General features: G+C 37.0%; 1 protein-coding gene across 7 annotated transcripts in view; it reads left to right on the top strand.

Moving 5' to 3' along the window:
* The window catches only part of FAM214A (family with sequence similarity 214 member A), a 93000-nt gene that overhangs the window by 22767 nt on the left and 56897 nt on the right, over window positions 1-13336 (top strand). The window contains exon 1 of one of the 7 annotated variants that reach the window (XM_045822595.1): window positions 1757-1882. The exons of the other annotated variants lie outside the window; for them this stretch is intronic. Coding sequence (XP_045678551.1) covers window positions 1846-1882 — 37 coding nt within the window. The 5' untranslated portion in view covers window positions 1757-1845. Of the gene's footprint in view, window positions 1-1756; window positions 1883-13336 lie in introns of those variants that run through there. 7 annotated transcript variants of the gene reach the window in all.

Raw genomic sequence — 13336 nt, 5'->3', positions numbered from 1 at the left:
GTAGCGATTTTCAACCTTTTCCATCTCATGGCACACATAAACTAATGGCTAAAACTCTGCAGCACACAAAAAATATTTTTTGCTAATCTCACAAAGGAATAGGTATCATTTTGGTTCATTCACACCAACAGCTATTGTTTTGGCTGTTGTTATTTTTATCTTCGACACTTTAAGGGAAAAGAGGTTAGTGCTCCTGACTAAAGAGTCAGGTGTTGCATGTTTTAAAAATTCTTTCAGCACACAGGTTGAAAACCACTGCTCTAGAACTCTAGGGATCCTAGAAGCTTTTTCAGGGGTAGGAATCTTGTGGGTTCTGGGGTGCATACGAAACTGCAGTGACCTCTCATTTAAAAATAGCCTTGTGATACTCATGGGGTGCTTTAATAGAGCCAACATTTCCATCAGCCTCTGCTCTCTACCCCTAAGAACTCCAGATAAACAAAGATCTGAGTAATAATAACAGTGTGCTTCTGCTATAGCTTCTGCCTACTGCCACAAACCTCCCCTGTATAAAAATCCTAAAGCCATCACTAACAATGCATTTTATTGGAAGAATTAAAGTGAAAAGGGTTTCATTGCTTTAAAAGTTTCAAAAACACTATCCTAATCTCTGTGGATGTTCTGGGAAGTATCTCCTGCTAATGAGAGTTTTTTTCTGGTCCTTCATATCTGCTATCTCCTACTACCTGCATTAACTCCCCCAAACATCTTTGTAACTTGGGAAGAGATTTTGTTGTTGTTCTTAAAGTTTGTGGAGACAATACAGATGGGTATATTGAAGCCCAGTACATGAAACCTGAAAAAAAAACTATGTATTTCTAGATAATTTTATGATGGTAAAATAAACATTCAAGCCAGAAATGTTGTTGTTTTATGTAAGAAAAGATTGAAATTAAAAAAAAATTTCAATGTTATTTTTTTATTGAATTTATTGGGGTGACATTGGTTAACATAATTATATAGATTCCAAGGGTACAACTCTACAATACATCTGTACGTTGTATTGTGTGTTCACCACTAAGAAGAGATGTTTTAATGCCAATACCTAGTTAAATGTTTCATTTTTGTCAGTTTACTAAGTAAACTGATTGTTTTTCCTTCTTAAATCTTTGTCTAATCAAGCTATTAACCTCAATTTTTCTTGCCGTTGTAAAAGGTACTGCATAAATTTGGGGGGAGCTATTTTAGGCCCTCACCCACTTTAATTAATGGCTCATGCTTTCCTAGGAATTGTGAAGTTTATTGCAAAGTAATTCATAGTTCTAGGTAGATGGAGTTTGATGCTTTATTCTAATTGTTGTAAATTTTTGTATTTCTGTGTTTCCAGGGGGGTTCCCTTGGTAGAACCTGATTTACTTGAAATGCAAAGTGGTAAATCGATTCCTTCTACCACCCTCTTTGTCCCCAGTGTTTTATGTGAAACACTGACTGAAATGTTTGCCTTACAAATTTCTCTTCTTAAAAGCACCCAGAAACTCACATTTTAGGGGTTCATGCTAGATACTCCGTCATTATGGCTTTACTGTTCTTTCCTTTCAAGTTGCCTAAACACAGCTGAGTTGGTGAGAGGAGCAAAGACAACAGGATAGTGCTGCCAAGTAGACAGGAAGCCGTAGTGGACCTAGCGAGCAGGGGCGGCTGAGCACACCCTTCGTCCAATCAGCTGTGAGTGCTGTTGCTATGTGCACTCTTACTCTGCTGCCTTTGTGAAAAACCTTAGAGGGAAAGCGGAATCAGCACCCACCACTGAACGTTTTAACCACTGCAGACATCTGGATCCCTCAGTTACTAACTGTATAGCAATTGACAGCCAGAAGGCAACTTCTTTTATACAAGGATTCCAGTATGGTTTTCAGTGGAAACAAAGGGCTTCACAGAGAAGGTGTGTAACGAAGTGTTTTTAATGGCATTATTTTTAAGCTTCCAATTTTCTGTAGCTGTTTACCAGTTGTGGTGTTTGCTTTGCATGGATTTTTAATAAATAGGTCAAGAAAAATTATCTCACTTTGAAAAACATTCAACTTAGGGAATTTTATTTAGCTTCATACAGCCTGTTTTCTTTGAACAGCATTGCTTTGGACATTATTAAAATGCTGATCTGAACAATGAGTAAGAAGAAACCAAAATACAATGAGCTCATTATAAAGGGGAGAAAATAAGATAAAAATGAGAATACTGGAAAGAGAATAGTGTTAACCAGAAGCATTAAGTGTATTTGGGGGCAGGAGGTATTTTTTAAAATAAAAGCTGTTAAGGAGAATGTATTTAAAAATAAGTTATATGTTTTTAACTAAAATTTATTGTTTATGAATTTGACAGATTATCAGAATTTAGCTTAGTGAGAATTTTGACATAGTTTAGGGAATTGATGTACTATTGTTTTCCAAAGGATTTCTGACGATGCTACCTCAAATCCTACTGTCTCCCAATTATTTAATGTGTTGACTAGTTCTATGCAGTTCAGATAAAGGATAATAGTATAATTCAGCCGCAAAGTTAGTGTTGTATTCTCTTACACAACACATCATAAATGGTTAAGATCATCTTTTAAAACTAAAGTAGGTCTCTTAGATGTGATAATTCCATATTTGAATTAGTTAATGCTAGGAGAATGTAGTAGAATCTTAGTAAATTAAACCTCACTAGTTTAATATTTAATAATTGAACAGAATGTGGGTTAGAGTTTGGTTTTATGGGATTTGGAAAAGCCAGTTTATGTAACTGAATATAAGAAAGTTTTAAAATGTCTTAGATAAACAAAAGTTTTTTTTACATGTTCTTAAATACTGAGAAATTGTAGAGTTTACATAGGTGATTTAGCTAATGATTTTCTTAAATTAATTAAAACAGAACAGGACTAATTAGCATATTGCCCGTTTTTGAACAGTTTTCTTTTGCTCATTCAGTTTCACCTGGTTGTGTGGCTCCTTAATTTACTTAGTGATTTATATCTGATGAAATAAAATTAGTATAATATAAAATAAAAATTAATATTTAAGCTTTATTTCATATCTTTACAAATATATTTTAAAATTGGATTGGTTTTAAAAATGTTCAAGAAGTACCTGTCATTAGGAAGGCTTAGCAACCAATGTTAGCATTATTTGACAAGTGATTAGATAATTCTTTTCTTTGAACAGAACTCAAAATATATCTCATGCTTTTGTGTTGATTACTGATTATTTTTAATGATACATGTAATAGTTGAAGATTTTAAAGAGTAGATACAAATATACAAAATAAATTGTCCTTAAATATTTAAAAGGTGTTTCACATGACATGTTGCTGACATTTAAGAGACTCTGGCATTTCTCATTTTTTTCCAGTTGGTAGGTGTAGCCCAAAACTTGAACTTCATAGAAGTTATAAAAATTATAACAAAATGAAGGAAGCTATTATATTTTTGGATTTGATGGCCTCCATGATATAAAGCACTCACTTGCAGGAGAAGAGCAATGAGGCAGGGAAGGGATGGGAGACAGAGGTATGTTGAGAGTATTAAGTAACAACTGACGGTATGGAGGTCAGTCTAGTCATTTCCAATTTTTGAGCTATTAGTCTCCTCAATTACTACTTTTTAAAAAAATTATAGAACCACAAATACCAAAGTTTGACTTAAATTGTTTTGCTACTCTGTTCCCTTTGGTTTATCTCTTAAGAATTGATAGACTTCCAAGAGCAGGCTGATTTCATTCACAGACTGCAAAAGGTAAAGGAACATGCTATTGGCAAGAAGGTTGGGCCTGTTGCCGGGTCACACAAAAGCATGGCCTTTGTATTGCAGGAGGGATAGTCTTGGAAGAATCCCAGATTTTATTCCTGGGCTCAGCACCTAAATCTTTTTTTTTTCTTTAAATAAATGAAAGTTCCTGTTCAGTATCAAAACCTTGGGATAATAACTGATGTTTATAATTGGATCAAATGTAGTAATTGAGTATTTCAAGTCTCTGAATTTATTATTTGACAACATTTTTTGTTTTATGTCAGATCTTTAAACTTAAATCAGTTGCTTATAAGTAGAAAAATACTTCAGTTCTCAAAAATAGTGATTTTTTTAGAAAGAACTTTAACTTTTATGTTTTAATTAGTTTACATTCAGTATTATTTTGTATTAGTTCCAAGCATAGTGGTTACATCATCATACTTGACAGACTGTTCCCTCTGATGTTTCCAGTATCCACCTGGCACCATACTCAGTTATAATATTATTGACTATATTCTCAGTGCTGTACTTGACACCCCTGTGGCTGTTTTGTAACTACCAATCTGTATTTCTCAATCCCTTCTACTTTTTCACCCTCATCCCCTCTGGCAACTGTCAGTCTGTTCCTTATGTCTGTGAGTCTGTTTGAAAAAATAGTGATCTCTTTTTTTGTCTTGGCCACTTCAAAAAGAATAGCAAAAAGAAGTGCTCTGTTTATCAGATGTAGTGATTGCTATAATTGCTTTTACTTTAAATAAATTGTTTTTGTTTATTTTGAAATCACCAGGCAATATTATGTAAGATGTGTCTCATTTATAGTTCTTCAGAAAAATTCTGCGATTTAAAACATCAGGTTGGGAAAGGATAAAAATCTAAGATTTTCTTTTGCTCTAGAAATCTGTGAAATCTTTTTAAAAATTATTCTACTTCGAGTATTATCCCAAATGTATGTTTGATTCCAATAAGTATGCCGTGTGACACAATGTCTTTGACTCTTCCTTGTAGAAATTCATTAGTTTATATTCTGATTTCAAAAAAAAAAAGATTTGATTAGCATAGTCAGCTAAGCAGGAGTGTTTAGTCTTTTTTTAAATTATATTTTATTGATTATGCTATTATAGTTGTCCCAGTTTTTCCCCTTTTGCCCCCTTCAACCCAGCATTCCCCACTCCCTCAGCCAATCCCCCACCCGTTGTCCATGTCCATGGGTCATGCAAATCAGTTCTTTGACTACTCTGTTTCCTAGACTGTACATGTACTATACATCCCCATGGCTATTCTGTAACTACCTATTTGTACTTCTTAATCCTCTCACCTCCTCACACATTCTGCCACACACACCCCTGCCCATCTGGCAACCATCAAAACGCTCTCCGTATCCATGATTCTGTCTCTGTTGTTCTTGTGTGCTTTTTAGAGTCAGTTGTTGATAGATATGTATTTATTGCCATTTTATTGTTCATAGTTTTGATCTTCTTTTTCTTAAATAAATCCCTTTAATGTTTCATGTAATAAGGGTTTGGTGGTGATGAACTCAAAATCAAAGACCTGAGTTTTAAATATATAGCTATTTGCAGAATTGCTTGAATTTGATTATATAATCTTTTGTGATGAGGCCAAGTTAAAAGTGGTAGCATAAAAAACTGGAAGTATCTTGTTGTTTTTCTTCACTGGTCTCAATTTTTTTATTCAAAGACTTTTGAACATTAAAGGATTTGAATTACAAGGTTTATGATAAGTCCAGGGACATGAAAATAATAAATTATACTAAGTAGCCAAGATAGGGTAGATAAATAAGACTCATATGTAGTTGGGCCGTAGATTTTGCTATAAGCCTTTTGTCATACAGAGTATGAAAAGGGAACTCTACCAATCAGTTCTCTATGTTCCTAGTATTTAACATTTTATTGCTAATTTGGCCACCAAATTTAAGTTGTTTTCGTTTGCTTAATATTTTGACTTTTGGGTTTTTTCTGGCTCAAATTTAGGATAGCTTATCTTATTTATCCTGTAAGATTTATGATTATTTAGCTTTGTGATATTGTGCATGGTTTCATCTCTTTGAGTTTTAGTTTCTCCACCAATATAAAGAGCTGTTAGGGTAATTGTGTAGTTTAAATTGAAAAAAAATGTATGAAAACTACTTAGATTAGTGTGACACAGAGTTAAGATTCAATAAATGTGAGATTTTATTATAATACACTTTTCTTTAAAATTTTCCTACATTTTAAAATTTTGAGAACTTTCAGTATAGTTTATTTAAACTTTCCCCCTGACCTTTATATGAGGTCTGTCCAGAAAGTATCCAGCCATGCAAATATGAAAAATAGACATTTATTGAAGAAGATACAAGAAACATTGTACATAGAACAGTAACGATTCAGTCCCCTTCAAAGTAGGCACATTGGGACCTCATACAGTTCTCCTGATTGCCATTTGCTGCCCTGTCTTATTTTCCTGAATCTCATAAATGTCTGAAATCTCTTCCCCTTCAAAGGTGACTTTCATTTTGGGAAAAGCCAGAAGTTTCAGGGCACCAAATCTGGACTGTAGTGGGGCTGAGTCACCTGGGTGATTTGATGTTTCACCAAAAACTCTGCAGGAGACCTGATGCATGAGTGGGTGCATTATTGTGTTGAAGCTGCCATTACCAGTAACCCATAGCTGCAGCCTTCTGAATCTTCTGAGTAGTTTCTGCAGAGAGATATTCAAGCTTAATGCAGAACCTGATGCAGATTTATTGTTCTACTTGCTCAGTCATTTTTTTAAAAAGATTTTATTTATTTATTTTTAGAGAGAAGGGAAGGGAGAAATGGAAAAAAACATCCTGTGCAAGAGATACATCAATCAGTTGCCTCTCATACACCCCAACTGGGAACCTGCCCTGAAACCCAGGCATGTGCCCTGACCGGGAACCAAACCGGTCACTCATAGTCCAGCACTCAATCCACTGGGCTACACCAGCCAGGGCTCACTTAGTCATTTTGAATGTGATGGCCACACATGCTCACTCAATGGCATCTACCACCCCCACTGACTAATAGAGGAAAGTCGTCATTGTTCACACATGCGCATTCTCCTTGGCTGCCAGGTTACATCAATGTTGTGCAAACCATTCTTGTCATATTAACAATGGTTGGACTTTTTTGGACAGCTCTTGTATATACAGGTATACTTTTAGTTTTCTCAATTTTCTAAGATATAACTACTTCATGATCATGGAAATAAGGGAATTTAGGCAGAAGAAATGTCAGGGTTAAAGGGCAGGGTTTGTAGGGAACTATATGACTAAATCTCTGAAGAAGATAATAGTAATAGAATATAATGAGTAAAATGGGAAGATATATAACAAAAAAAAGGCAGAAAGAAAACATTTGTGCTGTTTGATATAGTGTTAATTTTGTTGTATGTGTTTATGTGTGAGTGCCTGCACATGAATACCAGTGCCCACATACACTGAGCTGGCTCATCAGAGTTGTGAAGTACACTGGAGATTTATTTACTGGGGAGTAACTTGTTCCTGACTTTTCTTTTGAATTCCTCAGTGTGAATTGGGTGAAGGGTGACTTTGTATTTGTCACCAAATTAATGGCAAGGGACAAACGAGCTGCTTGGGAACCAGAAATTAAATATCAAATACATAATCAGTGTAAGTATTTTGAAATATAAGAACTTCCAGAATAAAAATCTCATGGTGCAGAGCTAAATTTTGAAAACTCACACTTCTAAGCCTAAATGTTCAGAAGATGCTCTTTAGTTTATCATTTTAATAAGTATGCAAAATTTCAACTGACCGCAGAATTTCCATTGCTTTGAGCTGTCATAATTTTGTTATTTCAGGAAAGAAGTTTAATCTGGGTTCCCATCCTGGTTTTCCTATTTTCATCAAGTTCTGAGATTTTGTGATTCCTACATGAACTTCTATTATTTAGGTGTCCAATTTGCTGGAGATACAGTTTAGCTTACTGAGAATTAGAGAACTAACAAATGTAGAGACAAGACAATTTCTTCCAAGTATGCTGTATTCTCTATCACTGTCCACACATTAAGTAGTACTGCCCAAGTGGCTTCTGCAAAGAGACTATTGTGCAACTGATAAAAAGGGTAGGAGAACTTTTTTAAAAATAAGTATCCTGATTTTACCTGATTGCACTGCAATGATGTATTTGTTTTGGGTAATACATACTTATCTTAAATCAAAAAATCCAAACAGAAATAACGGAAGATATAATTATGTTGTGTTTTTCAGTTTGGTGTACTGACCCTTTTGAGAATCTGCTGAACTGTCAGTTCCCTTGCTAGGGGAGGAAAAAAACACATCTATGTATATATACACATAATTTTGTGAAAAACAGCCAGGTTAAGCAATCTTGTCAAACATGATTTCAGTCTGAGAATAACAACATTAATTTTTAAAAACTGAGGCTTAAAACAGACTGGATAAGGACTTTAGGATATGTATGCAAGCAAAGTGTTAAGTAGTGAGCATAGGGCGCTGTTTTGTAGTTTTTAGGGAGATGGTAAAATGTTCCAGCAGGTTCTCCATATGTTGGTAGTCTTGCAAATAGGTTTGTCCTGGTGTGTATTCCATTTTACAGCACTGATCACTGTATTGCAGATGGGCTTTTGATAGAGAACCTAGCACAAAAGAATCAGGCCTGGAATACAGTGTTTAGGTACTCAGGACTTGCAGGCCATCTCTGAGTCATAGACTATTAGGGGAAACCTAGAAGATATTCCTTTGGCCTTAGGCTACCACTCATTCTGCAGTAGAGATGACAAATTCAATGGATGTCACCTAATCCCTTTTAAAAAAATGTATCATCTTCATCCTTTTTTTACTTCTATTTTTAAGTATATTTTATTGATTATGCTATTACAGTTGTCCCATTTTTTCCTCCCCTTTATTCCCTTCTGCCCTGTATCCCCACTCCCACCAACACTTTCCCCTCTTAGTTCATTTCCATGGGTCATACATATATGCTCTTTGGCTTCTCCATTTCCTATACTATTCTTAACCTCTCCCTGTCTATTTTGGACCTACCATTTATGTTTCCTATTCCCTGTACTTTTTCCTCCCCTTTCCCCCGCCCCCTCCCCATTGATAACCCTCCATGTGATCTCCATTTTTGTGATTCTGTTCCCATTCTAGTTGTTTGCTTAGTTTATTTTTGTTTTTGTTTAAGTTCAGTTTTGATAGTTGTGAGTTTGCTGTCATTTTACTGTTCCTACTTTTGATCTTCTTTATCTTAGATAAGTCCCTTTAATATGTCACATAATAAGGGCTTGGTGATGATGAACTCCTTTAACTTGACCTTATCTGGGAAGCACCTTATCTGTCTATCCTTCTATTCTAAAGGATAACTTTGCTGGATAGAGTAATCTTGGATATAAGTCCTTGACTTTCATGACTTTGAATACTTCTTTCCAGCCCCTTCTTTCCTGTAAGGTTTCTTTTGAGAAATTAGCTGATAGTCTTATGGGAACTCCTTTGTAAGTAACTGTCTCCTTTCCTCTTGCTGCTTTTAAGAGTCTGTCCTTATCTTTAATTTTGCATAATGTAATTATGATGTGCCTTGGTGTGTTCTTCCTTGCGTCCAACTTCTTTAGGGTTCTCTGAGCTTCCTGGACTTCCTGGAAGTCTTATTTCCTTTGCCAGATTGAGGAAGTTCTTCTTCATTATTTTTTCAAATAAGTTTTCAATGTCTTGCTCTTCCTCTTCTCCTTTGGCATCCCTATGATTTAGATGTTGAAACATTTAAAGTTGTCCTGGAGGTTCCCAAGGTTGTCCTCATTTTTTTTTCTCTGAATTCTTGTTTCTTCACTTTGTGCTGGTATTCTGAATGTTTATTTCCTCTTTGTGTTCTAAATGGTTGATTTGAGTCCCGATTTCCTTCTCTTCACTGTTGGTTCCTTGTATATTTTTCTTCATTTCACTTTTCATAGCCTTCGCTTTTTCCTCTATTTTGTGACCAAACTCAACCATTTCTGTGAGCATCCTGATTACCAGTGTTTCGAACTCTGCATCTGATAGTTTGGCTATCTCTTTATCACGTAATTCTATTTTTTGGAGTTTTTATCTGTTCTTTCATTTGGGCTATATTTGTCTCCAAGCGCCTGTTATATTGTAAGGGGTGGAGCCTTGGTTGTTCAGACAGGATGGGGCAACTTATAATGCTGTGTTGTGGCACTGTATGTGGGGGAGGGGTCCAAGAGGGAACAATGCTACTTGCCCGGCTTTCAGCCAGCATTCAGTCACTTCCCTTGCTACCCACAAGCAAATTGGACCCTTCTGGTACTAATTCCAGTGTGGATGGGTTTGTGTACATTTTAGGACCCTGTGGGTCTTGCCAACAAACTCTCCTGTGAGGCTGGGAGTTTCCCCATCACTGCAGCTCCCATAGGTTCTTATAGCTAGAGGTTTAGAGGCTCTCTTTTCCTGTGCTGGAACCCTGGGTTGTGTGATCTGTCTTGCTCCCCAGTTGTTCCTCCCAGTTTATCTACATGCAATTTTGGGACCACCCAGTCCGCCAGCCCTGCCTTGCCCACCCCAGCCTCCAGCCTCCTTGTTGTGCATCTTCTCCATCCAGGCTGCCAGTCTCTGCCCCTCCTACCAGTCTGGATGAATGATTCTTCTTTAACTCCTTGGTTGTTTGACTTCCATACGGCTAAATTTTCTGGCAGTTCTGGTTGGTTTTTGTTTTTAAATTTGTTGTTGTCCTTCTTTTGGTTGTGTGAGGAGGCAAAGTGTATCTACCTACTACACCTCTATCTTCTTTTTTTTCCCCAAGGGAGCCCTGACTGTTTCTGGGGTATAAGTCTCAGATCCTTATTGATTGATTGATTGATTGATTGATTGATTTTTAGAGCTAGAAAGAATGGGAGGGAGTAACATCAATCTGTTGTCCCACCCACTCATGCACTTATTAGTTGATTCCTGTATATGCCCTGACCAGGGATTGAACCCACAACCTTAGTGTATCTGGACAGCTGTGGGGGGCTCCACCCACGGGGCCCCCTCAGCCACCACAGATGAGAATAAGTCTACCAAGACATGATCTTGGGGAGCAAAGGGGGCCAACCTCTCAAAGGAGAAGGGCCAAGAGCCTTTTCCTCAATGGGCTTTCATTGGGTTCATTTTGCACAGGAATACAGGTAAAGCTCATCAATCATTGTCAGGCAGTAATGATCAAACAGTAGATAGCATACAAAGAACTATTAGGGCTTATTCTGAGTCAGGGTCTGTTAGCTAAAGGGCTACAAAACTTTGGGAAGCAAACTCATTTCCTGCTCAGACCCTTAGCAGGTTTCACAGGATTTTATGTATTCTTTCCTGGGCCTGATTGCCCCGGGGGGGGGACCCGCCCTTTCCAGCACAGGGCTGCACCACCCTCTGTCATTGTTTCAGGCTTAAGTCAGGCAGGGGAAGTAAGGCAGCCAAGACATTAGGAGACTTCTTGCAGACAGAATGAGGACTCAAGCTATGTCAAAGCCAAGGGGTGAGGGTCCATCACCCCCTTTTGCTATAGCCCCCAAGTCCTTCCCTGGGGGGCCCCCCTGTGATCGTGCCTGTCTTAAGTCGTCCCTCCCTTGAGGAATCTTACCCGTCATTGGCCAACTGATCAAGCATTGGGGGCCAGGCAGGGTGAAGTAAAAGCACCCCTGCCAGTGAGATAAGCTTTGTCTCCTTAGTGGCTTATGGTCCGAAGGTCGCTCACTCAGCCTTAGCCATGGGGGCAGTTACAGCTTCTGAAACCAGGAAGGGCATTTCCCAACAGACAATGTTCCAACCAACTGAGCTACATGGCCAAAGCTAATTCCATCTTTGTTTTAGAGAACTGAACAGAACTGATAGTACTGTGTGCCCAAGTTTCTCAACTCTTAATTAAAAACAACTATTCCATCCACTTTTTTATTTTTGCAGGAGTTTTCAGTTTCATGCATGCAATTCAGTGGAAAATATGAATGTTGAGATTATTTAGAAGTAAGGGTCATGAATGTGGTAGAGGGAAGGAGGTTGAAAGGACAGAGTGTATTTCTGGGGACCAGCCTATGTTGTAACCATATTCCCATGAGGTAAAAATGTAAGACTAAATTAGGTTAAGCCTAGGGATAATTTTGGAAAGTTATGTGCCAGTTACTGGGCTTAGTAAAATTGGAACAAAACAAAACAGCACCATAATAGTGGAGTGTTGCTTTTTTAGCACAGGGTTGTCTTCTAACTGTATAGTTAAATCTAGAACTTGGGGTTTTGAGAGACAGTATTTTGTTTTGTGACAATATTTTCTCAGCTTTTTGTCCCTTGGTTCTCTCTGCATGGAGTGTGGAGTGATAAGGTGATATAATTAGGAATATTTCCACAAAGACAATAAAATGACATTGTTTCCTACTTAAGGAATTTTAAGCCCTGACAGTGATGAATTAGGTCTGATGGTTTACACACAGCACAGAGAAATGAAATTAAATAGGTTTAGTGCAGGTAAGAAGGAAATGAATAGAATCTGTGCAGCTCTAAATTTGTGTCAATGTGTCTATGGTGGCATGGCTAAAAGCATAATTCTGGCAGCCTGAACTTTAAAGAGGCAAAACAAATGGATACCGGTAAATTTCCTTAATAACACTGACTAGTTCTGATTCTTGCATTTTAAATATCGTGTCCTCTGGGAACTTTCTCTGATGTCCAAGATTGAACTTCTGCCTGAGCATTCCCATAGTACCCTGATCTTCCTCTATATCGTTTATCACATCACTATGAATGAGGGTTATCTATATCTTCTCCATAATGCCTTTAACTCGAAGGCAGCTTGTTCTCCTATTGCCTCTGGAGAACAGCTGCACTTTACTGACAGTCTGACATATAGATAGTTCTCTTTCCCACTCTTATCTTCTAACCATCCTTTAAAATTTAGTTCTCTTTCTAGAGCGTGAGTTGCCCCCAACTCATCACGTAAGCACTCAGCAGGTTACTATGATGAATTTTCTCTGTAATCCCTTAGAAGACTGTGGAGGCCTAGAAATTCCAATAATGAATTTGGAAACTACAACTGAAAAAGTGTTCTCTATTTATTTTTGACAACTGAAATGTTTTTGCCCTGGGCTAGAGATTTGGTGATTACCTAATGCAGTATCATTCATTATTTTAAGGACAAATGTTTCCTTGTCCCATTTAAGATAATTATATTAAGGCCCTTAAAAACAACTCACAAAACTATTTTAATACAAAAGAGAGGGTGAGAACTAGACCCCTCTTGACTTTAACTAAGACCTGCTTTAGGAAGCAGAGAAAGTTCAGTAAATTAGGTTTAGTGCATTGTATTAGGTGATACATTTTTAGAATTTTATTTCCAACTTTGACTTCTTAAATTTGAAAAAATTTGGCAATTTTGTCAAATTTGGAAACAGTTGGCAATTAAAATATCAAATCCAAGAGAAGAATAAAATAATAACTATCTGGAAAGGGTAACAGCAAGATTTTATCACTTTAAACAGAAATGAACTGAAATAAGAAGAAAACCACATGTAATGGAACATTGACCATTCATTATTTCATCATATATTTGAGTGCTGGTTCATGCCAACCCATGTGTTGGGCAACAGATCAGCTTGTTCTCATGGAATTTAAAGAGTTAGAGG

Source organism: Phyllostomus hastatus, unplaced genomic scaffold, assembly GCF_019186645.2.
Source record: "Phyllostomus hastatus isolate PE091 unplaced genomic scaffold, TTU_PhHast_1.1 phas_scaffold_501, whole genome shotgun sequence".
NCBI classification, from domain to species: domain Eukaryota; kingdom Metazoa; phylum Chordata; class Mammalia; order Chiroptera; family Phyllostomidae; genus Phyllostomus; species Phyllostomus hastatus.
Note: the sequence above shows the minus strand (reverse complement) of the source record. Positions and strands in the feature narration are given on the sequence as shown.